This window comes from Geotrypetes seraphini, chromosome 14, assembly GCF_902459505.1.
Source record: "Geotrypetes seraphini chromosome 14, aGeoSer1.1, whole genome shotgun sequence".
Lineage (NCBI taxonomy): Eukaryota > Metazoa > Chordata > Amphibia > Gymnophiona > Dermophiidae > Geotrypetes > Geotrypetes seraphini.
Window position 1 is genome coordinate 60,710,198 of NC_047097.1, and position 27,654 is coordinate 60,737,851.

The 27,654-nt window shown below is 44.5% G+C and overlaps 1 protein-coding gene across 3 annotated transcripts in view; it reads left to right on the plus strand.

Moving 5' to 3' along the window:
• Nucleotides 1-27,034, plus strand: part of LOC117348448 (MLX-interacting protein-like) — a 53,188-nt gene extending 26,154 nt beyond the window's left edge. For 2 of the 3 annotated variants that reach the window (XM_033920632.1, XM_033920631.1), the window contains exons 8-17: nucleotides 555-607; nucleotides 5,876-6,452; nucleotides 9,247-9,293; nucleotides 16,338-16,437; nucleotides 17,565-17,632; nucleotides 17,789-17,905; nucleotides 19,801-19,928; nucleotides 20,955-21,078; nucleotides 21,477-21,606; nucleotides 23,580-27,034. In XM_033920632.1, coding sequence (XP_033776523.1) covers nucleotides 555-607; nucleotides 5,876-6,452; nucleotides 9,247-9,293; nucleotides 16,338-16,437; nucleotides 17,565-17,632; nucleotides 17,789-17,905; nucleotides 19,801-19,928; nucleotides 20,955-21,078; nucleotides 21,477-21,606; nucleotides 23,580-23,701 — 1,466 coding nt within the window. In that variant the 3' untranslated portion in view covers nucleotides 23,702-27,034. Of the gene's footprint in view, nucleotides 1-554; nucleotides 608-5,875; nucleotides 6,453-9,246; nucleotides 9,294-16,337; nucleotides 16,438-17,564; nucleotides 17,633-17,788; nucleotides 17,906-19,800; nucleotides 19,929-20,954; nucleotides 21,079-21,476; nucleotides 21,607-23,186; nucleotides 23,249-23,579 lie in introns of those variants that run through there. The other variant, XM_033920633.1, reaches the window with a different exon arrangement.
• Nucleotides 27,035-27,654: the final 620 nt, after the last annotated feature.

Sequence of the window (27,654 nt, forward strand, 5' to 3'; positions counted from 1 at the left end):
AAAGAAATAAAAAGGAATAAAGATTAAAAAAAAAAAAAAAAAAGAACTAACTGTTTATAGGACTCACAAGAACTCATAAGGAAATCAATGGTCTAAATAAATGGAATAAATGCTATTGCAGAATTTCATAAAGCTTATCAGAATCCATAAAAATCACCACTTATCTTAGTGGCCACAATAACTGACTAAGATATTCAGTAATTATGAACAGAACCCTTTGTAGTTCCTGTCCAGGTTGGTGAAAGTCTCTCACTCACCCACCCATTCTCTGGTGTCTTTAAATTTCACAGTAATACTTATGAGATGGCCGTTTCTATTTCTGTGCACCTCTTCTTTGTCATACTCTGGCCTCCTCTCTTGCAGTTGCCTCTTCTGACCCTCCTTGTAATCCTGAATGTGCTTACAAGAAAGGTACGCTGTCCCTTTCCTTTCTTCTCCTCTCTTCTTCCTTCCTTTATTCCTATTGCTTTTTCATGCTGCTTCCTCTGCTTAGCAGTGACGTATACTGACATGTCAAGACTGTTACGATAAATTTATTTTTGCTTGTTCTGTAGATTTTTTGGCTGCTTGTCGCTCACTCCCGTCGACAAGTCCGTCCTCCTCTCAGGTAAGGCCCAGAGCTACATCTGCCATAGGCTCAGCATTCACTGGTGTTGACTGAACTCTGCATCTCTACTGTACTTTGGAATACCTTCAGATATCCTCTATGACTTTAACTAGGAGGTACTATATATACCAGTGTCCCGCAAACTTTTCGGCCGGTGGCACTCTAAACCCAGTGCCCTGGCTGGAAGACACCTGGAAGTGCATGGACATCGATGTGATGACATCAGGCACATGCATGATGTAATCATGTTGACGTCTGTGCATGCACAGATGCTCATCTGGCCACGACCCTGAACCTGTCACTTCGGTTGGGGATTGAGGAGGAGAGATGCTGGCGAGGAGGAGAGTCATTGGCGCTGGCTGACTTCCTACAGGACGTGCTGGAATCTGCTGTGACACACAGTTTGCGATACACTGATATATACCCTACAGACTGACTTAACGCCAAGAAATAATCCAATTTATGTAAAGTTCCACAACAATAGAAACTTTTCCTCCTTGAATTTGAATGTTCATATTAACTTTCAGTTTGGATTCTATTGTTGTGGGACTTTACATATATTGAATTGGAACTAGGAGTTGCCACTAGTTAAGCAGTTGTATATTTTAGAGGTATTTTGTACATAGTTTTAAACAAGATTGTATACTGTATGTCTCAGTCCTGATTAGGGGACCTTAGAAATCCTAAAAATGTACAACCTTAAATCTTTGCTAGACTTGGGCATCCCTTTTCCCTATATCCTTTCATTTCTTTTAAGTAATGTAGGGCCTGATTTACTTTGGAAGAAAATGGTTAGCAGAACATTATTATTTGCCTTTCTGACTCCCAAAGGATGCCAATTCTTTTTTTTCCAAATTCTTTATTATTTTTTTTTCCACATAGTAAGGGTAGGCACTTCTGCTTGCCGCCATAACAAAAGGATACATTTTCGAGACAACAACGAAGCTTTTTTCAGCAATAAGGAATTACCCTTGGAAAATCCCAAAGAGGTGAATTGAGAGAAAAGCAAAACATCCGCCCTCAGGGGAATTATTTTTTTTTATAACCGTCTGCAGATGGAAACCAACAAAGGACCAGAAAGTTTGTACTCTGTCGCAGGACCAAAACATGTGAAACAATCCAGCTGGTGTTGAATGGCTCTTAGGACATTCGGCATGAGTAGCAAAGCCAGCAACAAATGCCCTGTATGGGGAGATGTAAAGTCTCAACAAGAATTTATAGTGTTGTTCCTGCAGGAACCAATACTCTTAAGTAACTTACTCCTTAACTCATTGTCATACCAATCATTCAGAAGATTACTGAAAACCCATTTATTTGACAAATTCATTTAAACTTCCTCAAACGATTCCCTTTGTGTCTACTTGCATACTCCTACCTCCTGTTGTCCCGATGCACCCCTTGTCATCTTTCCCTTGGTTCTGCATCCCAAACTTGTGCCTCCCAAGGGTGTTTACCTCCTCTGGCCGGCTCCTTCCTTCCAGTCGCACTTCTCTTTGCAAAGCCGCAGCTCATAGCTGACATGAAGGAAGACTTCTGGGTCAGCTGTGAACCGCGTGCAGGAACCACAGCCACAGCTTTGCAAAAGAAGTGCTCTATTCTTCTTTAAATAATTATCTGTATTTGCCCTTTTTCCGGGAAGGGTTCCTTTTCTCTTGTCCCCTCTAATTGTGGACTATATATTAAGTTTGCTTTTTCCTTGTTTTAATTTATATTCAAATGATGAAAACTGACTGTATATGTTTCTATTTTCTTTTCAAAGATTAATACTTTGTGTGTAATTAATTAAATAAAGAAATTAAAAAAAAAAAAGTTTACAGAGGCAGGATTCTACTTGCACAGGTTCTGTCCTTCTTACCGAAAGTAATCTTGACTTTTCACATCAATCAGGAAATCTGTTTGCCCGCTTCACCTTGTGGGATCTAAAAAAAGGATAAAGCGTTGTATTTGCTGGTTGTCAAGTGAGTGCTGCTCTGGTAGCTCAAAGTTACCAATGAGTTTCGCGTATCTGATCACTGTTTTGTTCTGACCTGTCATGCCAAGAAAGGGAGGCTGGCGTGGAGAGCTTCAGTTTCCAGATGGATTAAAATGGCCATCATATTGAAAATGCACTCTGCTAGAGGAGTCACTACCTTATGGGTGGAGACTCGGGCTGTTTCTGTAGAGCAGCTGCTTGGTCTACCTCTCATACCTTTACCAAGTTCTATAGGGTGGACGTAGCAGCCAGGAACCTCTATTTTGAAGTCAGGTTCAGCAGGCCAGCCCTAGACTCTGGGGACTGCTTTGATATGTCCCTAGTTTTCAAGACCACTAGACACATTGCACTAGAAAGAAGATTAGGTTCTTACCTTGATAATCTTTCCTATTGATGTGGTGGTCCTGAAGCCCTGTCTTGTCAATGGGCTTCACCTGCCTTCTGTCTTAAGATCAGTCCAAATTTGGAAAATTCTCTGTGTCTCAGATGAATTGTGAGGATATAACAAAAAAAGGGGGAAAACACTCAAGAACATCAGGTTTCAGGTTTAAGTTTCTGCTTGATAGCAGGACGTATGAGTAGCTAGAGCTCTATATAAGATTAGTGTTGGTTGCACAGTTGTAGTATCTGTTTTGATCAGTTACGTGAATGTTATAATGTGAATGAATATGTTTGTTACAGAGCAGGATTTAGTGTCAAGGATTTTTTGCCGTTTTCCCTCCTTCTGGTTAGGTCTGTCATTACAATTCTACTTGACTTCTTTTGTACAAACTGAAGGGGCAGGGGCAGCTTTCTAGGAAGGAGGCGGAGTTCAAAAAATGATTGACAGCATTCTGCAAGCTACTTGTGGGTTCAGATGCAAAACCTAGCATTCAGGACCACTAGACACATCTATAAGAAAGATTATCATCTAGGTAAGAACCTAATCTTTCTTTAATTCTCCTGTAAATATAATGGGGTTAACCTCCGGAGTAGTGGTATTTTAAAAGAAATCTATAATAAATTCCCGTAGCTTTTCAGATATGCCATCTTCTGAGAGTAGCTAAGTATTTATCCTCCATAGCAGGTTCCTAGATGGGGATGGAGAATCTAATCTAAGTTGCATGAAGATTGAGGCATGGTCAGACAAAACACTCAAATCTATATTTGCATGCAGAACAGATTCCATTAGACTGTTGGGCACTTAAAAATAATCTATTCTGTACATACTGTGAAGTGAGTTTGGAAGAAAATGTATACTTTGTTGTTGGAGTGGACTTGCCTCCAGAGATCAGTTAGGTGGAATTGATTAATAAGAGTGTAACATTGCATGGGATTTTGGAGCATTATAGCATGCCTCCAGGATTGTCTGTCTAGCAAGATGTCCAGGGCCATGTTAAAATCTCCTGCAAGTATTAGTGGCAAAGGTTCACTTTCAGTCAGTTTTGTAAATAAGGTGGAAAAGAAATCAGGATCATCAGTAGTGAGAGCATAAACGTTCAACAATTAAACAACAAAAAAAATCACATTATGAAAACTTAATTTCAACAAAATCCACCGTCCATCAGAGTCATGAAGTGCATCAAGAATCTGAATATTAAGATCTTTGTGAAAAAGTATTGCAACACTGTTTTTTCTACCTAATGCTGGGGATTCAGTCACTGATCCAATCCAATTATTATTTTTAAAGAAACATTTCAAATCAGAAAGGTGGATTTCTTGCACTTCTTCGAGGGAGTAGATAGACAAGGGCAACCCGGTCGACATTGTTTATCTGGATTTTCAGAAGGTGTTCGACAAGGTTCCACATGAACAACTACTTCAGAAAATTGCGAGCCATGGAATCGAGGTTGAAATACTCACATGGATTAAAAACTGGCTGGAGCATAGGAAACAGAGAGTGGGGGTAAATGGAAGGGTGTCACCAGCGGGGTGCTGCAGGGCTCGGTGCTTGGACCCGTGCTCTTCAACATCTTTATAAACGATCTGGACATTGGTACGACGAGTGAGGTGATTAAATTTGTGGACGATACAAAGTTATTCAGAGTAGTGAAGATACAGGGGGATTGCGAAGATCTGCAACGCAACATAATCGATCTCGAGGAATGGGCATCAACATGGCAGATGAGGTTCAACGTAGATAAGTGTAAAGTGATGCATGTCGGTAACAAAAATCTCATGCACGAATACAGGATATGCGGGGCGGAACATAGAGAGACCTCTCAGGAAAGAGACTTGGGAGTTCTGATCGACAAGTCGATGAAGTCATCCGCGCAATGTGTGGCGGCGGTGAAAAGGGCGAACAGAATGCTAGGAATGATTAAGAAGGGGATCACAAACAGATCGGAGAAGGTTATCATGCCACTGTACCGGGCCATGGTACGCCCTCACCTGGAGTATTGCATCCAGCACTGGTTGCCGTACATGAAGAAGGCAACCAGTTAAGGGGCTGGAGGAATTGCCGTGCAGTGAGAGATTGGAGAAACTGGGCCTCTTCTCCCTTGAAAAGAGAAGACAGAGGGGACATGATCGAAACGTTCAAGATAACAAAGGGAATAGACTTAGTAGATAAAGACAGGTTGTTCACCCTCTCCAAGGTAGAGAGAACGAGAGGGCACTCTCTAAAGTTGAAAGGGGATAGATTCCGTACAAACATAAGGAAATTCTTCTTCACCCAGAGAGTGGTAGACATTGGAACGCTCTTCCGTGAGTCTGTCATAGGGGAAAACACCCTCCAGGGATTCAAGACAAAGTTGGACAAGTTCCTGCTAAACTGGAACGTACGCAGGTGAGGCTGGACTCATTTAGAGCACTGGTCTTTGACCTGGGGGCTGCCGCGTGAGTGGTCTGCTGGGCACGATGGACCACTGGTCTGACCCAGCAGCGACAATTCTTATGTTCCCTTTTGCCTGAGTGTCTCATTCCATGGATGTTTTAAAACACTAATTTTCGATTAAGCTGATGCATGAGTAAAGCAATAAGAAAAGGTTTACAGTACCATGTCTGAATTATGAACCAGTGAGTTTTAGAGAGAATAATTCTCTAACAGCATGCATTATGTCATTAACTATTATCTTCTGCGTCCTGTTAACCAACCAGTTAACTGATTTTTCCCATTTCTAAGGCTTACTTTAGCATAATCCAGTTAGGAGAACTGAATGACTCCAATGTATTTTTCTTTGCTATTGGTCTCGGTTCTTTCTTTTCTTTTCTACTTACAAGGGTATAACAAAAATCAATAAATATAGCTAGCTGTGTATTCATTTTTTATATCTTCCTATTTATCATAGATTCTGCATTTTGATTACATTTTTCAGTTGCAGACACTTCCAGATGTTCCTGCTCTAGAGTCTCTGCCATCGCAATGTAAATCTGAGGTCCCATCCTTCCCAACAGACCCAAGTGGCATGGAATCAAAGGAGAACCCCTCGATAACCTCCGCTACGTCAGCAACGCCTAGCCCTTTCCCGCTGGAACTTGACCAACTGGGACCCCTGAATGGGCATCAGGCTCTGTCACCTTTTTTCCCCTCGTCTCCTGTCACCCTCAGCCCCCCTGTGCCAACACAGTTACCAGAGACCACACCACAGAGTTCAGCCTTTCACTTACAGCCTCATCCAACTTTTGTTTACCAGTCCCCAATTTTTTCCATGATCATGCACACCTCTGCATCAGCCGCGCCGTCTGGTGGTGATTCCGCTGCAGTGAAAGGCATTGATAATTCACTGGGCCAGAGTTCTTCCAGAGGGACCTTTGTGGTGCCAACATCCGGCCCCCCAGTGAGGAGGAGTAGCGATGGCTGCAGCAGGCAATTTAAAAAGATAGCTCCAAGGTGTGACGCAAAGCCGTCTGCAGGAGCTGGCGGCACTTTTATGGCACACCTGGTCGTTGCAGGTAAGTTTGTTTCATATGAGAACTTAATATTCCACTTGTCATAATAAAATATCAAAGTGGCTAACGGTCAAATAAACAGAAAGGAGATAAGAGGAGATGATTAGGTTAAAGATCTGCTCCAGTGGCTATCCAAATAAAAACAGGCTGTGGAAATCACAATGTTTTTAACTTTCCTTTAATTTCTTCCAAATGTCTTCAAATGGTATAAACAAATGTCCACATAGATAATAAAAGAGGTCTTTTTTTTAAAAAAAATTTTTTTATTCATTTTTAAACTTTCATCAAGTGTACAAAAATTCATAATAAACACAATTAATCTGAGCACTTGAACATCTTATCATTATAATCTATAAGTAGAAATGTAACCCTCTCCCCACCATCCCTCAAAGCCCATTATTCATTATAAGATCATATACTTGAAACCTTCCCCCACCCAATACTAAATAGTGTATAATTAATAGAAAAGTGGCATCTAATCATGACAAAAAGATGTTAATGGCTCCCATATTTTAATAAAATTTTTATAATTTCCATTCTGTACCGCTATTGATCTTTCCATTCTATATATGTGACATACTGAATTCCACCAAAAATTAAAATTAAGTTTACATCTTTCCAGTTATTAGTAATATGTTGGATGGCAACTCCAGTCATAATCATTAAAAGTTTATTATTACATGATGATATCTGACTCTTTTTTTCTCATAGACATTCCAAATATCACAGTATCATAAGATAACGCTACATGGTTTTCCAATAAACAATTTATTTGATTCCAGATTGAGTTCCAAAAGGCTAAGATATGGGGACAGTAAAACAAAAGACGATCCAAAGTCCCTACATCCAGATAATAATCCAGATAATAAAAGACACGGGCCGTGTTTCGATTGACAAGCCTTCCTCAAGGGTCCAATGATGGGAAATGTATTTCCTGGAGGAAATTTGCCAGATCTTAAGAACACTATTAAAGTGTGGAAAATGAAGACGATAGCTAAACGCTAGAGCGCAATGAACTGCTAAGTGCAGAAAGAGATCTGGCAAATTTCCTTCCGTTAGACCTTTTTTATTTGTTTATACCATTTGAAGATGTTTGGAAGAAATTCAAGGGAAGTTAAAAACGTTGTGTTTTCCCCAGTCTCTCTTTATTTGGATTGCTCCTTTCTTCTGTGGAACATTGGGTCTTCTTGCTTTGCTTCTCACTGCTCCAGTGGCTCCCAGGTCTGCCTTAGCAATGAGTAAAAGGGAAAACGGAACGATAGGCCACAGTACACCATATAAACAGTTTGTTGGGCAAAACACTCTGATACCACCCAGGTGAGAGCCAGTGGCAATGAGAAATTAGAGTAGCTCCAAAATGAGAAAGAAATGGGAAGGAGCCCAGGAAGAGGAAAAAAAAGTGTGTAATATGTGTACAGTAATACACTTCCCCCTCCCAATTTGCAGTTTTGGACTCGCGAATTTGATTATTCGTGATTTCCTAAAACCGGAATCACCCCCACCTCCCTCTCTGACCTCCCCGTGCAGATCACTCATCCAAAATGGCTGCCGTGAGTTCCCGTCATAGTCTCGAGAGACTACGGGAACTCATGGCAGCGATTTTGGATGAGTGATCTGCACGGGGCAGGAGCGTAGGAAGATTGCTCTGTCCCCGAAAGACCGCTAGACCACCAGGTAAGGTCCGGGATGCCAGGGGGAAGGCGGGAGGGAAGTGGGGGGGTGGGTCAGAGTCGACCCAAAAGTTATTCGCGGGCCGGCTCTGCCCCTAACCCCCATGAATATTGAGAGGAGTGTAGGTTTCCTGTGTCCACGCTTGTCTGTGAAGAAGTGCTTACTTGAATTACTCCTGTCTGCCATCTTTTCAACTGCATGCTATGAGCCTTTCTTCTAGAGCAGGGGTAGGGAACTCTGGTCCCGAGAGCCATATTCCAGTTGGGTTTTCAGGATGTCCCCAATGAATATGTATGAGATCTATTTGCATGCACTGATTTCAATGCATATTCATTGGGGAAATCCTGAAACCCCGACTGGAATACGGCTCTTGAGGACTGGAGTTCCCTACCCCTGTTCTAGAGCGCTCTTTCCATGAAAAGTCTCTGCTGATTTTGCGTTCTTTCTATCTTTAGATATTTGAACGTCTCTCCTATTCCCTCCACATTCTCTAGGATGATGTGTGTGGCTAATGTTTTCTGTAACAGACTCCTTGTGCTTCTTCTCATAGGGCTTTCACTGCTTCATTTTGGTTCTTCTCCTCTGTATCTTCTATATGCCGTTGGAGGTACAGTCTCCAGAGTTGGGCAGTATTCTAGTTAAAGTCTTGCCAATGACCTGTACAGAGGTATTCTTGCCACCTTCCACCCCCACTTTTCTGGTTTTACTTTTTCCTCTGCACGCCACCATTCTTCCAGCTTTCGCCACTACTTTGTCACGTTGTTTATACACCTTAAGATGTGGTCACGCTCCAAGGTCATCCTCCAGTTTTGGTATACGTTTGCATTTCAAAATTGTACAATGATGAAAATACTGTGATTTTTGATTACATTATACCTGTCATACAATGACAGGTATACAATGACAAAAGTACTTAAGTATTATATTAATAAAGGGGTTTCCACTTTGGTGTCTATAGGGAAAAATGCTTTGCACGTGGAGGCCTTATGAGTGTAACATTTGACATTGCATTCTCTATCAATTCAGTGAATCAAGAGCAAACATTTCAGCAGAAAGTAGGAAAAATAAGCATGTTATGTTGTCCTGTGGTTTTCTGTGGTAATTTGGATCTTTCCCTGCCTTCCAGCATCAACAGCTTCCCAACCCCTTGTACCTGCAAGAAACCAAACCCAGGTAAAGTGTCTCTTTATACCCACTCTGTCTTTTCCTACTCTTCCAGTTGTATTTCAGTGTGTCACTTTCTGCTGAAGGCCTCAACATGAAACAGACATAGCAGCATTAAAGGAACGCATTATCATGCTTCGGAGGCTGGCCCAGAGCTATGTCAACAGCAGAAAGAGATTTTGAAATGGAAAATTCTTTTTTGATTGTTTCTGCTAGTTTGATACACCCATGCACAAGTCCCAGAAATGTACCTTTGAACTGAAAAATTGCCATAAGTGTGCAGTTGTGCTTGGAGTAACACAGTTTACCTGCAAATTGACTTCCAAAGAAAGATTGCAAGTTAAGTAATAAGAACTTAAGAATTGCTGCTGCTGTGTCATACCAGTGGTCCATCGTGCCCAGCAGTCCGTTCACACGGCGACCCTTAGCTGTGCACCTAATGATAGAAACATAGAAACATAGAAAGATGACGGCAGATAAGGGCTACAGCCCATCAAGTCTGCCCATACCATTGACCCCCTTTTAAGTCTACTGGCCCCCTTAACTCTAGTGACCTGCTCTATTAAGTCTATATCCTAGCGACCCTATTCATTGGTATGACTCTCGCAGTGATCCCACATAGGTATCCCATTTATTCTTGAAGTCTGGGATACTGCGGGCCTCGATCACCTGTACTGGAAGCTTGTTCCAATGCTCTATCACTCGTTCCGTGAAGAAGTACTTCCTGATGTCTCCACGAAACTTCCCTCCCCTGAGTTTGAGCAGATGTCCTCTTGTGTTCGAGGGTCCTTTGAGAAGAAAGATATCTTCCACCTCGACCCGTCCCGTGATGTACTTAAATGTCTCAATCATGTCTCCTCTCTCACCAGAGAATAGTTTGAAAAATTAAAAGTGAACAAAGCCATGGGACCAGATAGTGAGAGAGTTCAGAGAGGTTCTGGCAAGTCATCTATGGGTGTATAGGGAGAGGTATGACCAGCAGGAAAAAGGAGGCATTGAAGCCCCTGTATAAGACTCTGGTGAGACCTCATTTAGAATATTAATAACAATTCTGGAGGCCACACCTTCAAAAAGATATAAACAGGATGGAGTCCAGAGGAAGGCAACTAAAATGGTTGGTTGTCTGCATCATAAGGCTTATAGGGACAAACTTAAAGATCTCAAAATATGTACCGTATTTTCACGCATATAACGCGCGTTATACGCGTTTTTACCTACTGCGCATACCCCTCGCGCGTTATATGCGTGAGCGCGGTATACAAAAGTTTTAAAACATAGTTCCCACCCCCGCCCGACGCCCGATTCACCCCCCCAGCAGGACCGCTCGCACCCCCATCCCGAACGACCGCTCGCACGCGCTCCCACCCGCACCCGCATCCACGATCGGAGCAAGAGGGAGCCCAAGCCCTCTTGCCTGGCCAACTCCCCGACGTCCGATACATCCCCCCCCCCCGGCAGGACCACTCGCACCCCCACCCCGAAGGACCGCCGACTTCCCGACAATATCGGGCCAGAAGGGAGCCCAAACCCTCCTGGCCACGGCGACCCCCTAACCCCACCCCGCACTACATTACGGGCAGGAGGGATCCCAGGCCCTCCTGCCCTCGACGCAAACCCCCCTCCCTCCAACGATCGCCCCCCCCAAGAACCTCCGACCGCCCCCCCCAGCCGACCCGCGACCCCCCTGGCGACCCCCACGACCCCCCACCCCCCTTCCCCGTACCTTTGGTAGTTGGGCCAGAAGGGAGCCCAAACCCTCCTGGCCACGGCGACCCCCTAACCCCACCCCGCACTACATTACGGGCAGGAGGGATCCCAGGCCCTCCTGCCCTCGACGCAAACCCCCCTCCCCCCAACGACCGCCCCCCCCCAAGAACCTCCGACCGCCTCCCAGCCGACCCGCGACCCCCACGACCCCCCCACCCCCCTTCCCCGTACCTTTGGTAGTTGGCCGGACAGACGGGAGCCAAACCCGCCTGTCCGGCAGGCAGCCAACGAAGGAATGAGGCCGGATTGGCCCATCCATCCTAAAGCTCCGCCTACTGGTGGGACCTAAGGCGCGTGGGCCAATCAGAATAGGCCCTGGAGCCTTAGGTCCCACCTGGGGGCGCGGCCTGAGGCACATGGGCCCAACCCGACCATGTGCCTCAGGCCGCGCCCCCAGGTGGGACCTAAGGCTCCAGGGCCTATTCTGATTGGCCCACGCGCCTTAGGTCCCACCAGTAGGCGGAGCTTTAGGATGGATGGGCCAATCCGGCCTCATTCCTTCGTTGGCTGCCTGCCGGACAGGCGGGTTTGGCTCCCGTCTGTCCGGCCAACTACCAAAGGTACGGGGAAGGGGGGTGGGGGGGTCGTGGGGGTCGCCAGGGGGATCGCGGGTCGGCTGGGAGGCGGTCGGAGGTTCTTGGGGGGGGGCGGTCGTTGGGGGGGAGGGGGGTTTGCGTCGAGGGCAGGAGGGCCTGGGATCCCTCCTGCCCGTAATGTAGTGCGGGGTGGGGTTAGGGGGTCGCCGTGGCCAGGAGGGTTTGGGCTCCCTTCTGGCCCAACTACCAAAGGTACGGGGAAGGGGGGTGGGGGGGTCGTGGGGGTCGTCAGGGGGATCGCGGGTCGGCTGGGGGGCGGTCGGAGGTTCTTGGGGGGGGCGGTCGTTGGGGGGAGGGGGGTTTGCGTCGAGGGCAGGAGGGCCTGGGATCCCTCCTGCCCGTAATGTAGTGCGGGGTGGGGTTAGGGGGTCGCCGTGGCCAGGAGGATTTGGGCTCCCTCCTGGCCCGATATTGTTGGGGAGTCGGCGGTCCTTCGGGGGGAGGGATGTATCGGACGTCGGGGGGGGGGCATCAGGCTTTCAGGATGGGGACAGACCTTCAAGGGGGGACAGTGCACGGAAGTCAGGGGGGGTGAACGGAGAGTCGGGACAGCGCACGGAAAGTCAGGGCAGTGCACGGAAGTCAGGGGGGGGTGAACGGAGAGTCGGGACAGCGCACGGAAAGTCAGGGCAGTGCACGGAAGTCAGGGGGGGGTGAACGGAGAGTCGGGACAGCGCACGGAGAGGCGGGGCAGTGCACGGAAGTCAGGGGGGGTGAACGGAGAGTCGGGCAGCATGCGCGGTATAATCGTGAGCGCGTTATACCAAAGTTTTTGTGCTTATCATCGTGATTTCTGCGCGCTATACACGTGTGCGCGTTTTATACGGGTGCGTGTTATTTGCGTGAAAATACGGTACTTTGGAGGAAAGGCGGGAGAGGGGAGATATGATAGAGATGTTTAAATACCTATGAGGCATAAATATGCAAACTCCAGATTGAGAGGGCATAGGATGAAGTTAAGAGATGATAGGCTCAGGAGTAATCTAAGGAAATACTTTATAGCAGAAAGGGTGATAGATGCATGGCATAGTCTCCCAGTAGAGGTGGTGGAGACAAAAAGGCTGTGTCTGAATTCAAGAAAGCATATCATAACCAACCATAACCAACATTGAAATCAACGCAATCAACTACCCAATGCAACCCACTCTAAAATTACTAGGAATAACAATCGACAGATACTGCACCATGCAACCGCAAATCAATAAAACAATGCAAAAATCATTCTCAATTGTGAGAAACTTAAGACAAGTTTGGAAATTCTTTGAAAAATCCCAATTCCAGCTCATAGTACAGTCCCTAATACTAGGCCTACTAGACTACTGTAATATCCTCTATCTCCCTTGCCCTGCAACAATAACAAAACAACTACAAACAATCCAAAACACAGCACTAAGACTCATCTACTCATTGAAGAAACATGACCACATTACAGAAGCATATCTCAAATCGCACTGGCTTCTAATCCCAGCAAGAATACAATTTAAATTCTACTGTCTACTATTTAAAACTTTATACTGAGACAGTCCAAACTACTTGAACAACCGCCTCATCCACAACACCTCAACCAGACATAGGAAAACTCTCACCCCATTCTCATACCCCCCAATTAAGGAGATCAAACTGAAAAAACTATATGATGGCTTCCTAGCCACTCAAGCAGCCAAACTAGACAACCAAATCGCCAATCTACTAACGCCAATCCCTAGACTACAAAACTTTTAGAAAAGAAATAAAGACCATACTATTCAAGAAATCCCTGAAAAAGAAATAACACCGCAAGTATCAAACACCGCCTCTCACTAAAGCCAACTACCCTAAACAAATAACCATACTCATTTCTTACTCTCTTTGAAAAGGACCAAATTTCTTTTTGGTAAGATCTTTTTGTAATACTTCCTTGATAATTCTTTTGTAATCTGCCTTGAATTGCAAGGTAATGGCGGAATAGAAATCCCTAATGTAATATAATGTAATGTAATATCAGGCACATGGGATCTCTTAGGGAGAGGAGGAGATAGTGGATGCTACAGATGGGCCATCTGCTGTCAGATTTCTGTTTCTATCTTAAAAATTTCTTTAATAAACCCTTGGAGATGGGAGAGCTTCTGTGGAATTGGAGAAGAACAAATGTGGTCCCTCTTCACAAAATTGGTAACAGAGAAGTTGTTGGAAACCACAGGCTGGATACAAAACAAATTGTGACAGAAAAAGTGCCTCATAAAAACATAGAAGATGACGGCCGATAAGGGCCATAGCCCATCAGGTCTGCCCACTCTACTGACCCACCCCCAAGTCTACTATCCTAGGGATCCTACTCCTGGTGACAGGTTCCCTTGGCTTAACCCTCTAAGGGATCCCACATGGGCATCCCATTTGCTCTTAAATTCTTGCACGCTGTTTGCCTCGATCACTTGCACCGGGAGCTCGTTCCAAGGATCAACCACTCTCTCGGTGAAGAAATATTTCCTGGTGTTGCCATGAAATTTCCCGCCCCTGAGTTTGAGCGGATGCCCTCTTGTGGCTGAGGGTCCTTTGAGAAAGAGAATCTCTTCTTCCATCTCGATATGGCTGGTAATATACTTAAACGCCTCGATCATGTCTCCTCTTTCCCTATGTTCCTCAAGCGAGTACAGCCGCAAATTTTTCAGCCTTTCCTCGTACGATAGATCCTTGAGCCCTGAGACCATCCTGGTGGCCATCTGTTGCACCGACTCTACTCTCAGCACATCTTTTCGGTAGTGTGGCCTCCAGAATTGCACACAGTATTCCAAATGAGGTCTCACCATGGTTCTGTATAATGGCATTATGACTTCCGGCTGACGAAACTCCTGCGGATGCAACCTAACAACTGTCTTGCCTTAGATGAAGCCTTCTCCACATGATCAACAATTTTCATGTCTGCGCTGATGATCACTCCTCATCTGCTTTGTCGGCATATCAAATCTCATCCACTTCCCCTTCCCCCTTTCTTCAGTAGAAATGGTAAGAGCCTGAATTTGGCTTTCCAGTTTCTACTACTACAGAAACCCTTGGCTACTGCTGTCTGGAGTCTTGTTGGGATGGTTGCATGTCCATCTGTGACCTCATAGACTATCCTGGGCATTATAGCATACCCAGGATTGTCTGTCCAGCCAGTTGTCCAGGGCCTTGTTAAAATCTCCTGCAAGTATTAGTGCAAAGGTTCACTTTCAGTCAGTTTTGTAAATAAGGTGGAAAAGAACCTCGGGATCATCTCTGAAACTCCAGAACCACCCACTGGAATTCCGTGAGCAGCATCTATGATCGTCATTCTTCCTCTGCTCAGCTAAAGTCAGTATAAATGTGTGTGCGATTTTCCAGCATGTTGTTTGGGAGCAAGATGACAGAGCTCTGCGCAGGTGACAAATGATGCAGCATGGGTACTTCTCCAGCCATCCACTATGGGAGGTGGAATTTTTCATCTAATAATGCAAACCATGGCGTTCTTCAAGTTTCAAGTTTATTAGGCTTTTATATACCGCCTGTCAAAATTATCTAAACGGTTTTACAATCAGGTACTTTTCCTATCTGTTGAGAATTTGTGGATTTTAGTCCAGATTCAACCTGGAACAAGTCATTTTATTTGCCTATATCATAACGTACGTTTGTTATGTTTATGAAAATTTGATATTACCTGACAGCCGTGAAATGCACCGGTTATAATGTATATTACAAATTATTTTATGTTGTTTTTTTTTTTTATAAATCTTTATTCATTTTTAAATCTTACATCAAGTGAATTATAAATAATACAACAATTTTCACAAATCACTTGTAAATACAATCATATATTCTTATAAAATAAAAATAGATACCCCCCTATTATTAATATTCCCATGACCATATAATACATGTTTCCCACCCTAACCCAAATATAAACTAACCAACCATGTGCTTAAGACATCTGATCATTAGAGTAAGTAGTCAACGGTCCCCATATTTTTTTTTTAAATTAAATTTTCCTTGTTGTAACGCTATCATTATTTTATGTTACAAACTTGTATGCATAATTAAGATTAGTCCTTTTCTAGATCAAACAAATCTTGATTACAATAGACTGAAAAATTGTCCTCCATTTTTGCCACTGCAGTAGTGTAGATTTTGTTGTAACAAATACACAATATTTTATAATAGTGGTCATAATAATAATGTCTCATGGGTGACGATCACAGCCAGTGCTGACTGGTTTTTACTCCATTAGTTGTGGTTCTACCCAATCGTAGAGCTATCAGCCCAAAATGTATGCTGTACCAAATAGGATAGTTAAAAAAAAATGATGGAAATTTTAAATTTAATAGATCATATTTAATATAGTAATTGTTGAACAGTTTATATACGTTTTTAAAAATCTTTATTAAATTTCCAAACTACAATTGTGCAAACAATTCATATATATATATAATATTACAAGAAAAGCACATTAAACTTAGACATTTAATGAAAAATTATTTTCCCCTGCCCCCACCAAATAATCAGAAAAAGTAAATTCCTACAAGAAACTATCCATAAATTCCCCGAATCAAATTCCAATGCAAAACCCTCGCCCCCCCCACACTTTTTAACAGCTCTTTTTTATTTTTCATTCTGGTTCTGACCTTTTTCCTAACTTTCTTCTTTCTGTCTCTCTTGGCTTGGTTTTCTTCCATCCTTAACCTTGCCCTATCCTGATTAGGTGTGCGAACTTTCTGACCTGCCCTCCGCAGTCCTGGTGAATGCAGCATCAAGAACAGAGAGAGCAATAATACCCCTTTCCATCAGGGCTTCTAAGACTGGTAAGAATTCTGTGGTGTGTTGGGGCAAGGACCAGACTAGCGTAGCCATTCATACCCAGGTATATTATTGGGTATGAGACTGCAGTCCAGATGCCAATGAATACCCTGATCTGCTATTTACGCATATTTTATGATGCTCATCGGTATGAATGTAAATCATCTGGTAGTATAGAACTTAATTTAGCACACTTCATAGCTATATGATATATTTTTAAAGATTTATGTTTGAAGCCTAGCTTCCTATAGGACTAGAGCGGGAAAGAATATAAGGATTCTAATAATAAAGCTATGGCCCACAGGCCTAAATCAGCTCTCAGATGCTTTTCCTTCCATCTGTTCCAGTTTTAGAACATTAGAATAGCCTTCCTGGATCAGACCAATGGTCCATCTAGCCCTGTATCCCATCTTCACGGAGGCCAATCCGAGTCACAAGTACCTGGCAAAAACCCAAATACAGTGGTACCTCGGTTTACGAGTGTTTTGCAAGACGAGCAAAACATTCGCAAAATCGGCGCCTCGGAAAACCGGTAGTTAAGGACACAGGTAGTTAAACAATCAACTGGCATCTGAAGTGCAGCTACCTCGTTCTCCTTTGCATGTCTCTAATTCAGTAATACCTGTGTTCCTCCACATTGTGCTCCAGTTTAATTTTGAGAATTTGTGATTTTTGTTACTACAGTGTGTTGCAAACTTTTTTTTAAGCTGCTGGCACACTAATCTCGGGTTTGCAGCTGGAGGGCACTTGGAAATGCGTGGATGTCCTCCAGCCATGGCCCTAAGACTCTTATTACTGCCAGTTGGGGGGGTGCTGCAGATGGAGAGGTGAGGAGAAGGAGCAGAGGTGCCGGCGAGGCTCAAGCGCCGGCTGACTGACTTACAGGATGTGCCTCTCGCTGCGAGAGGCATGTCCTGTAAGCACTCAGCTGGTGCCAGCATCTCAGGGCACACCTGAATCCTCTGGGGTACACTAGTGTGCTGTGGTACACAGTTTGCGATGCATTGCTATAAGTGAAGCACAGTTGCCTGTATGCAGGGTAAGTATATAGTCTTTAATAACGTGGCTGGAGCTCTAGTCTGAGCAGCATTTATTGCTCACGTGCTTCTTGTTTTTTTATGTTGCTGGTTAGATTTTAAACCGGATGAGGAAGCTTCTACTGGAGAACAAAGCACATCGCCGAGACAAAACGCGGCAAAGGTAGCACATTAATCATTATCAACCACTCCACTAACACGTATGTGTATTGTACACAGCAAAATGGGAGCAGCCTCTCCAAACCCAATCGCCATCACTTGCCCCCTGACCTGTTGGTATCATTTTGGTGACTAATGGATCATGTGATATACTCTGCAGGGCAGTCGGAAACTAACATCAACGTTGGCAGACCGGGCACGACGGATGAAGATCTGTTGTGGGTTCAAGACCCTAGCCAGTCTGGTACTATCTGCCCATGGCCAGTCCAGTGTAAAGGTAACTCCAGTTTATCTGCATGAACATCTCTCCCTCTGTTCCCATTTATTTTCTTGGTATACTTTGAAAACAAGTCAAGGAAGAGAAAATAAAGGAAGAACAAGCTTCCTTTGGATGATGCCAGCCTCTCTGGTTGAGTTGCAATCTTACTGGAGAGGAGGCTCATGCCTCACCAGTGGCATACATACCTAGAACATCAGGGGCCCCCCCCTCCCACCCAATGGATTCCCCCCCAACAAATCCCAGACATGTCTCATGACTCTTCCCAACAACCCGAGGCTCTGTTAAAATTTCTAAAGAAGCTTGGAGAGCTTTCTTCTGCAGGCTTTTTTGCTTCCACTAGTCATGCCAGTCTTGATGTGTCTCCTGTGGGTCCCTGATACTCTTCCTGCCACTCCCCGCCAGTCCTTGATGCTCCTGCTGTGAATCCCCAATGTTTCTACTGGTTCTCTGCTGCTGCAGAACTGCTACATGCGAGTGAGGGGGGGAGGGTGGAGGAGGGGAAAAAGCACTCCACTGCTATAGTACTGCTACACTCCACTCCCTAGTTTTCTGCTCCACTTAGGCCTGAAGATGCTCCTTTAAATGCTCTAATAGTTGAAGAGAGGCAGTGTGCCTTGCCAGCCAATGGATGCTGCTTTCATTCCCGGGTAAGGAAAACAGCATCTCATTGGCTCATTTGCTCTCCATCTGACTTAGTTGCCTGCATGGTGTGTGTGTATATGTATATATGTATATATATACAGTCAACATAAGAAATGCCTGCACAGGATCAAACCTGGGGTCCATCCAGTCCGGTGGTCCGCGCACGCGGAGGCTCAGCCAGGCTTACCTGGGCGAATACCTTAATCATTTGTATCCCTCAATGTGTTCCGCAAGAAGATGTGCTTCCAATTTTACCTTAAATCCTAAAATGGTGGTTTCCTCCACCACATCCTCTGGGAGAGAGTTCCAGGAGTTCACCACCCGCTGTGTGAAGCAGAACTTTCTGACATTTGTCATGGCCTTGGTTTGCGAGCATAATTCGTTCCCGAAGCATGCTTGTAATCCAAAGCACTCGTATATCAAAGCGAATTTCCCCATAAGAAATAGTGGAAACTCAGACAATTCATTCCACAACCCAAAAACTTTAATGCAAAATACTATATGTACTTGTATTGCAAGACTTCACTTATTTAGAACAGTCACGACACTCCCGCAGCGTCAAAGAGAGAAGAACCGTCGGCTCAGTTGTGATGATGTGACGCATTTATACTGTATGTATTGCAAGACTTTGCTCATTTAGAACAGTCACTACACTCTTGCAGTGTCAGAGAGAAGAACCATCGGCTCAGCTGTGATATATGTATACTGTATGTACTTGTATTGCAAGACATTGCTTGTATATCAAGTTAACATTTAATAAAATGTTTTGCTTGTCTTGCAAAATGCTTGCAAGCCAAGTTACTTGCAATCCAAGGTTTTACTGTATGTCTTTCTTTCCCCTTTCCCTCCCACCACTCCATGGCCAGCATCTCCCCTTCTCCTCTCTATCTCCCACCATAACATGGCCAGCATATTCCATTCGCCTTTAATCACGCACTGGCTATCATCTCATTTTCATTTCACTACCCTACTCTGCGTTGATCATCTTCCCTCCTTTCCTCATCCCTTTCTTAGCTGCTACCAGCACCACCATAACACCCCCCCCCCCTCTTTTACTGGCTCAAAGAGCTGCGTGGCAGGTGCCTATTATACCTGATGGCAGAGCCAGCCCTGGGGTTTATAAATTTCCTTTCTTTTGCCCAGCGTCCTCTAAGAAGATGCGCGCTCAATCTGTCAAAATTGGTGAGGTTTCTTTCTCTCGCCCACCTGTCTTCCTTTTTCTCCTTACTCTGCTCAGTCTCTCTCCACAGATGACGAAAGCTGGCCTGTTGGAGAAATCGGTGGGGTACATCACACGGCTGCAGCAGGAGCACCACCGCAGGCAAGAGACTGCGCAGCAGCTGCGAACAGAGATGGAAGAACTCAATGCTGCCATTAGGTGAGAGTGGGGTGTGAGCTTTCTTTTCACCTTTGCTTTAAACTGTTTTCAACTTCCTTGCTTTTGTTTTTGACCCCTCGTTAACATAATACCATACTTCAGTCATTTATTAGCATGTCCTCTTATCCTACCTGGGTAAGTCATATATACACTTCCCCCTCCGTATTAAAAAAAACTGCAAATAATATTCGGGCCAGTTCAACCCCTATCCCTGAAAGCCCCCCCCCCCCCTTAAACCTTACTTGGTGGTCTAGCGGGTTTTCAGGCAGGAGCTATCTTCCCATGCTCCTGCCATGTGCAGATCGCTCACAGGAAATGGCTGCCTTGAGCTCCCATAGTCTGTCGAGCCATTTCCTGTGAGCAATCTGCATGGGGCAGGAGCGTGGGAAGATTGCTCCTGTCTGAAAACCCGCTAGACCACCAGGTAAGGCTTAAGGGGGGGGCCTTACAGGGCTTAAAATAGCCTGAAAAATGAAAATGCATAGATACGAAAATCTGTAGATATGAAATTCGCAAATACGGAGGGGGAAGTGTATTTTATTTGGGTAGTATATTGTAACTAGTTTAACGCATTTTGGGATAACGTTAACGTTATAGCATGTGGATAATACTGTCATGAAGTAATATGGTACTATAATTATAACTTTAACCTGGAAATGAGATTCCAGAGGTGGGTAATTTTTGTAATGTCACCGTATCTTAGTAATGGCAAAACTCCTGCAATGACTACAACCATTTCTTTAAGAGAGTCCTCCTATCAGGAGGCTGAATCATGAATGTCTGGTTGTAGACCTGACCTTGGCAAGCACCAGAGCTGCAGCTTTATAGTTTGTTTATTAAGCTTGATATTCTGCGGTTTACAAAATCAAATCTATAGGGACCGGTGCTATGATGAAGGAAGTGGCTGCATTATAGGCTCATTTGCTTCAGGGTACCCAGAATGCCTTTAAGTTCAGGCTTTGCATATGTAGACGGGTGCATTTTACTTTCACTGCATTACCTGTGACTTTGGTTCTGTTCTTGCAGCAACTATCAACAGCAGCTGCCAGCCACAGGCGCTCCAGTTGTTGTCCATCATTCAGATCATATCACTCATCTCTACGATAACTACGTACGAAGTCGGACCTTGCAGAACTGGAAATTCTGGCTTGTATCCTAAGCAATTTAGTAACCTGTTTTTAAATTTCACGGTCTCTTTATTATACGTCGTTCTCTTATTTTTATGTGTACAGCAAATAGACAAACTTCCCGGTGTAGGACTTCTCCCGGTGAGGGAGTTCTGGGGGCTGAGCGGGATGGACACCACTTCCCACCAGTGTGTGATAGCAGATCCTTCAGACTTGAGAGGGATGCAGATAGCTCCTGTTGGTGAAGAAGCTTAGGAGGAGGGTGGTAGGGATAGTGACAGCTTTTCCTAGCATTGGACAAATGGCACTCTAGGGGTGATAGTGATGGAAACGATTCTCCTCTACTTGGGATATAGGGAGTTCAAATGGGATGGTAGGCATTCTGTAAAAGAAATTTTATAAATCCTTGATTCCTTTATAGTTCAGCATCATCATTAAACCCTTATTTGAAACATACCAGGAGACGGTTAGCACTAGTAGTCTGGATGAGTTCTGTCATTCAGTGCTAACGTGGTTGGACCAGCACTGTACCCTGCCTGTCCTTCGACCTGGTGAGTGTTTATTCTGTCCTGATCTTCTCCTTCAGCACTATTTTAATTGAAGAATCTGTACATGATCACTTAGGATCTTATTTACCAATACTTTTTCTCGTTCTTTGTTCATGGAGCAGTAAGCTTAATGAATCGGTGTTCAAGTGTAATTGTAAGAGCAGCATTTGGTTCTTCCTTCTAATCCCAGAGCCACGAACGCTACCTCAGTAGCACTAGCTTTCCCCAAGAATTGGAACCAGAATCAGAAGTGGTGCTTAGGGCTCCTTTATGGCAGAGAGCACTGTTGTGCTTTTGGATATCCTCTGGCTCCAAAATATAAGTGGGAACAATACATACTTTCAGAAGGGGTGGTGGGGTCTGGCAAACAATCAAAGATGATATATGCTATTTAATGCTCTCTAAAGGGGTGGCGTTAGCTAAACTAGCACTTTGCTATGAGTTGTGATTTAGCCTAGGACAGGGGTAGGCAATTCCATTCCTCGAGAGCCGGAGCCAGGTCAGGTTTTCAGGATCTCCACCATGAATATGTATGAGATGGATTTGCATGCACTGCTTCCTTGAGATGCAAATCTATCTCACACATATTTATTGTGGAGGTCCTGAAAATCTGACCTGGCTCCGGCTCTCGAGGAACGGAATTGCCTACCCCTGGCCTAGGATTATCATATTTACGCTTTAAAAAAAAAAAAAAAAAAGGACACCTGGCCCTGCCCCACTCTGCCCTCGCACAAACCTCGTGTCTGCTTCCCCGCGGCTCTGAGCCGCATCTGGAGGACCTCGTGCATGTATGGACATCGGTGTGATGTCATCACGTTGGCATCTGCACATTTGCAGAGGCCCTCCAGATGCAGCCCCGAGCAATGAAGCACCACGAAATGGAGAAAGAGAGCCAAAATCTGACGGGGGCCATTGTTTACTTGCTCAGACAAGCAACATAGTGCTCCTGCTGCACCTGAGCAAACAGGGAGGGGGTAGGGTTCCTCCTCCTATGTAGGGAGATGAGACTAGACCATCTTTCAAGATGACCTCAAATTGTGACTGGCAGAAAAAGATAATATTCTTTAAAAAGCTGGCTAGTTGCAGACATTTTTTTCCTTCAATGGGACAGACGTAGGTCGTCTTTATATATATTTGCTGATACCTTTATTAGCAGAAATGTATCAAAACTCCCCCCGCCATCCCAAAGGAACTGTGTGTAGAGTTCTCCAGCTTGTGGAAGTTACCCGTGGGCAAGCAGGAAATAAAGCATTCATACTAGAGGTCAGACACTACCCAGTAGCTGCAGCTGGAGTTAATGGTATAGCGTGAGTAAGAGAAACCCAAAGAGTAGCAACATTCCAGAGCTGAGATTGTGACATCATGAAGCCTCATCCCACCAATGCCTAAGAGACAAACTCAGCAGTGATGTCACAATGGCTTGATTGTCCTTTACTTGGCTCACAAAAGAATTGTCATACTGTTTCCAACAGTGGCCAACCCAGGTCCCATGTAGTAAAACAGATTCTTTGCTGCTTATCCAAGGAATAAGCAGTGGATTTCCTCAAGCCATCTCAATAATGGCCTACGGACTTCTCTTTTAGGAATGATCCAAACCTGTTAGGTGTGTCGCAATAGAATAAAGGTTGAGAATCACTGGCTTAGACAATTCTTCGAAAACACTTGTATGATTAAACAGTAGCAAAATAAAGGAAATTGAAAAAGAAATGTATCATAACCTCTGACAACTCCGTGGAAGAAATAAGATCTAAAAATAAATGTTATTAAAAAGGTCTTAACTTGCTGTTCTCTCTCTTTTTTTTTTTTTCTCTCTCCCCCCTCTGTTTTCTCAATCTTTTCTCTGCTCTGTCTGTCTTGTCTCGTATGTTGTTGCTCTATCTGATGCTCGTTAACCATCTTGCATCTCATTTGCGCTGCATACGCTTTTCATCCATGCTGCCCGTCTCCCTTTTTCACATTCTCCTTCTCCCTCCCAGCTATGCTGGGCTGTGTGCTAGAGCTTAGTAAAATCACTTCTATCCTTTCCAACCCATCCCGTGTTCCTGAGCAGGCACGACAGGCGGTCATGAACGGCAGCCATAGCAAGGGCCACAGCTAGGAGCTGCAGTCTGAAGTCCACTGACGGCGTGGAGACCTTTCTGAGGAGCGACACACAAACTCTTGCCTGATATACAGCTGGAGAATGAACAGCCAGCCTCTTGCTGCAGGAGAATGAAACAAGGCAGCAATACCTCAATCTCTTTGCTTGTCTTTGAGGCTCCTCATGATTTCTGGCTGCGAATATTAGTTCAGAGATAGTGGATAGGGAGCTGAATGTATATACAGTGCTCCAAGGGGAATAGAAAAGCAGGAGCAACTTGTAACAGCCTCGGTCGTACTAGTAGAGAAACAAGCACTCCACGCAGAACATCCCTTAAAGAGAAACGTCCTGATCTGCAGGATTTATTTATTTATTTGATTATTTTTAGCCCATTCTCCAAAGGAGCTCAGAACGGGTTACTCAAGCATTTTCGCTATATGTCCCAGCGGGCTCTCGGTCTCTCTAATGTACCTGGGGCAGTGGAGGATTAAGTGGCTTGACCAGGGTCACAAAGAACAGCACAGGGTTTGAACCCACGATCTCAGGGTGCTGAGGCTGTAGCTCTACTGCACTGCACTCTCCTCTGGATGAGCCTGTATAACATCCTGATGATGGGAAAGAAAGGGAAATCTCAGTGGAAATACATACACCCCACTATACGGAGTAGCTGGGAATGTACCGGACAGGATTACTGTCCAGTGAAATTTGCTTAGCGTCGGCGATCAAAAGGGAAAGCCCCAAGGAATTTATGGGAAAGTAAAAGCCATTCTAAGTAATAAGGACACATGAAAGGTGGGATCTAGGGATCATTAGGTGCTCTGTGACCTTAACTTGAATGACATTGGAGAAATGATGGCAGTAGGGGACATCCACATATAGGTGTCATCTTTGATAAGATTAGTTTTCCTTTACGAAACTAGGCTAAAATGAGTTTTGTTGCTAGGATAAATCTGAAATTTCTATTATTGGACAGAAATGTTTTTATGAGGATATAGTGTTTCTTATGTATAAATATGACTTTGTTTTCTGGGGAAAAGATGATGAGTATAGTAATCGGTGTGTTAAAAAAAAAAAAAAAGAAGCCAGCGACCTGTTTAACTTAACTTTTTAGAGGGTGACCTAGCATTGCTGATGGAGAGACTGCTCCCTGGACAATGAACATTAGCTTCATGGGATTTTCAGCCTCCTGCACCATGCGAGTGAGATCATGTGTTTTCGCCTTCCTCAGTTGATGTGGAGGGCCATTTTCACTCTAATTTAGAGTGAAAATGGCCCTCCACATCAACTGGGGAAGGAGAAATAGATGTTTTCAGAAGTGTGTCTAAAAATCAGAGAAAACAGCCATTTTCAAAACAACAAAATGCCTTTTACAGTGCAATAGGTGAGACATTCTAGACAGCCGGGCTATTTCCCTTTAGCCGCATGGTTGCAGAAGGAATCCATTCCAGATTTTTCACTCTGCTTCTGGTCTACTGCACTCTGTAGTTTAGTGCCCCGTACAGGTTTTTTTTTCCTTCCACACATGGATGCAGTTGCTGTCCCCATTTTCTTATTTTTAATTTGACGTAATTCTATTCCCTTTTCGGGTAGTTCAGTGCTTGGAGTGATTTCCTACATGAATATTCACAGACTCTAGTCTATGGCTGACAGGTTAATCCCTTTTTGGGTACCTGTTAGCCAGTCTGCATGGTTTTCTCTGAAGCTCAGGGCTGTCCCTGAAGCGACGTCATTTGTAGCACGCACCTGTCTCAACTACACACCCTGGAGTGTGAAGCAGTGACCCCTCCCCCTCAACTTCTGATAGATTATATGGCGGATGATTTGTATGATCTCTGAGTTCTGGCTAAGGTGTCGGCACACCCCATCTCTGCCCACCGGATGTTATGGGTTTGCCAATGGGCTGGTGATTCCACCTCCAAAGCGACTCTGGCCCAACTGCCTTTTAAGGGGCAATTATTGTTTGGCAAAGGTCTGGATGACCTCATGGATTTGGTGTTGGACCATCGCACTAAGACTCTGCCTGATAGTCAACTCAGACCCACCAGAGGTTCTGGTCATTCCAGAATTCCAGACCATATGCGAATGCCACGTTGCAGAGATTTTCCCACAGCTCCTGTCGCAGATATACTGGCTACAGACGTACCCAGCCTTCCTCTTCCTGATCTGCACCAGCAGCCAGAAGAGCTCAATGACACACTTGCTGGTGAAGTCCTGTGACTGAGCCTGGGTGCCAGTGCTCTCCCCTAGATTCAGTAGTTGTTTTCTTTTTACTACTGAGCAAGTGCGAATACCCCATGGATATTCAGTTTTATCTTTGACCGGTCCTAGCAGGTTGCAGCTCTCTCCCCGTCTTCTTGCCTCTTAAAAAAAAAAGTGAACTATTTAGTTGAGCATTTTTTTCTAAACCCCCCCCCCCCCCCCCCCCCAAACAAACAAACTGATTTTAAAACCGCCTAAACAAAACTTTGGCTTAAAGAACACATACTGTTGATTCCCCTCATGCCTTCTAGGTGGGGAAAGGGTAGATTGTTTTCAGAGAGCCAGTTTAGCAAGGTTGATGGCTTTTGAAAATCATCCTCCCACGATTCCAAAATACAGTTTTTGACAGGTGTACTTGCCTCAGGTACGCACTGGATCTAGAAAGAGTTGTTCAGATTTCCTATCGAAATAATATTTAGATGCTCTATTTCTAGGCCTAGAATGCAGCTGTCTTTTTTTTGCAGTTTTAGACTGAGGTAGTATGAGAAGGCACATGTTCTGACTTATACTGAAACCAGAACTGACCTTGTAAAAACAGTTTTATGAAAAGGAAATGGAATACAAGAACGACCATGTTTGAAGATTATTGACTTGAACGTGCAGCAAATTTGCATAAGCTTTACTGGCATCTCTCATTCATATAGTTGTGAGCTGAGCTGTTCCAAGCAAAATAATATGCTGTAACTGAAAATGCAGTTCTGTAAGGAGATCTTGAAGTTAGTAAACAGACTCTTCAGGTGCAACCACTCCATTTTTATGCCAATTTGCAATACTATTAACTGACTTCCACCAAATCCAAGGCCACCTTGGCTAGGCTGACACTACCGGATTCACCCTTCACTCATGCCTCTGAGAAGCAGATCCCCCCCCCCCCCCCCCCGGGCAATGTTTCATTTTAGACTGTTTTTATCCAGTCTAAATGAAACATTCTGCAGTCAGCACACAGAGGCTTTTGAACGCTGCTTTACCATGCATGGAAGCAGTGACGGAAAGTCTTATGCTAATGGGCTGCACAGAACCCCCGTCAAACTACTGACGGCTCAGAGCTGTCAGTAGTGCTTTCCTGTCTTCCTGAGCACTGATTGGCTCATGCACTGACAGCAAAAATTAAAATGTGCAGTGCAACCCCTCCCCCCCAAAAAAAAACCAACTTCCTGGTGGTCCAGTAGCATGGTATTTCTGGGCTGATTCCCCCCTCCCAAAATAGCCCTGCTGGTCCAGTGACTGACCCAATTCCCACCTTCGAAAAAAAACCCTGATGGTCTAGTGGTTTGACCAGGCCCCCCCCCCAGTTCAACAAACTTCCCCACCTAGCCATATGGGCCAGGACCCTCCTGGTACCTTTTCTGAAGAGCGGTAGAAAAGATGCCTGTTCTCTCCTGCTTCAAGACCCACCTCTTCAAAATGGTGATGCACTGAGAGGGACCTAAATTCCATGAGTTTTTCTTATATGGTATTTAGGCTCTTCTCAGTGCATCCCAGGATAGGCCCTGAAAAGGTGGGCCCTTAGGCAGGAGGGAATAGGCATCCCTCCTGCCTCTCTTAAAAAAAAAAAAAAAAGTGGTGGTGGGGTCCTAAACTAAACTAAACCTTAGGTTTGTATACCGCGCCATCTCCGCAAGCGCAGAGCTCGGCACGGTTTACAGAATTAAGAGGAAAGGAACTACAATGAAGGATAAAGGAGAGGGACTAAGAGGATAAAGAGGGACAGA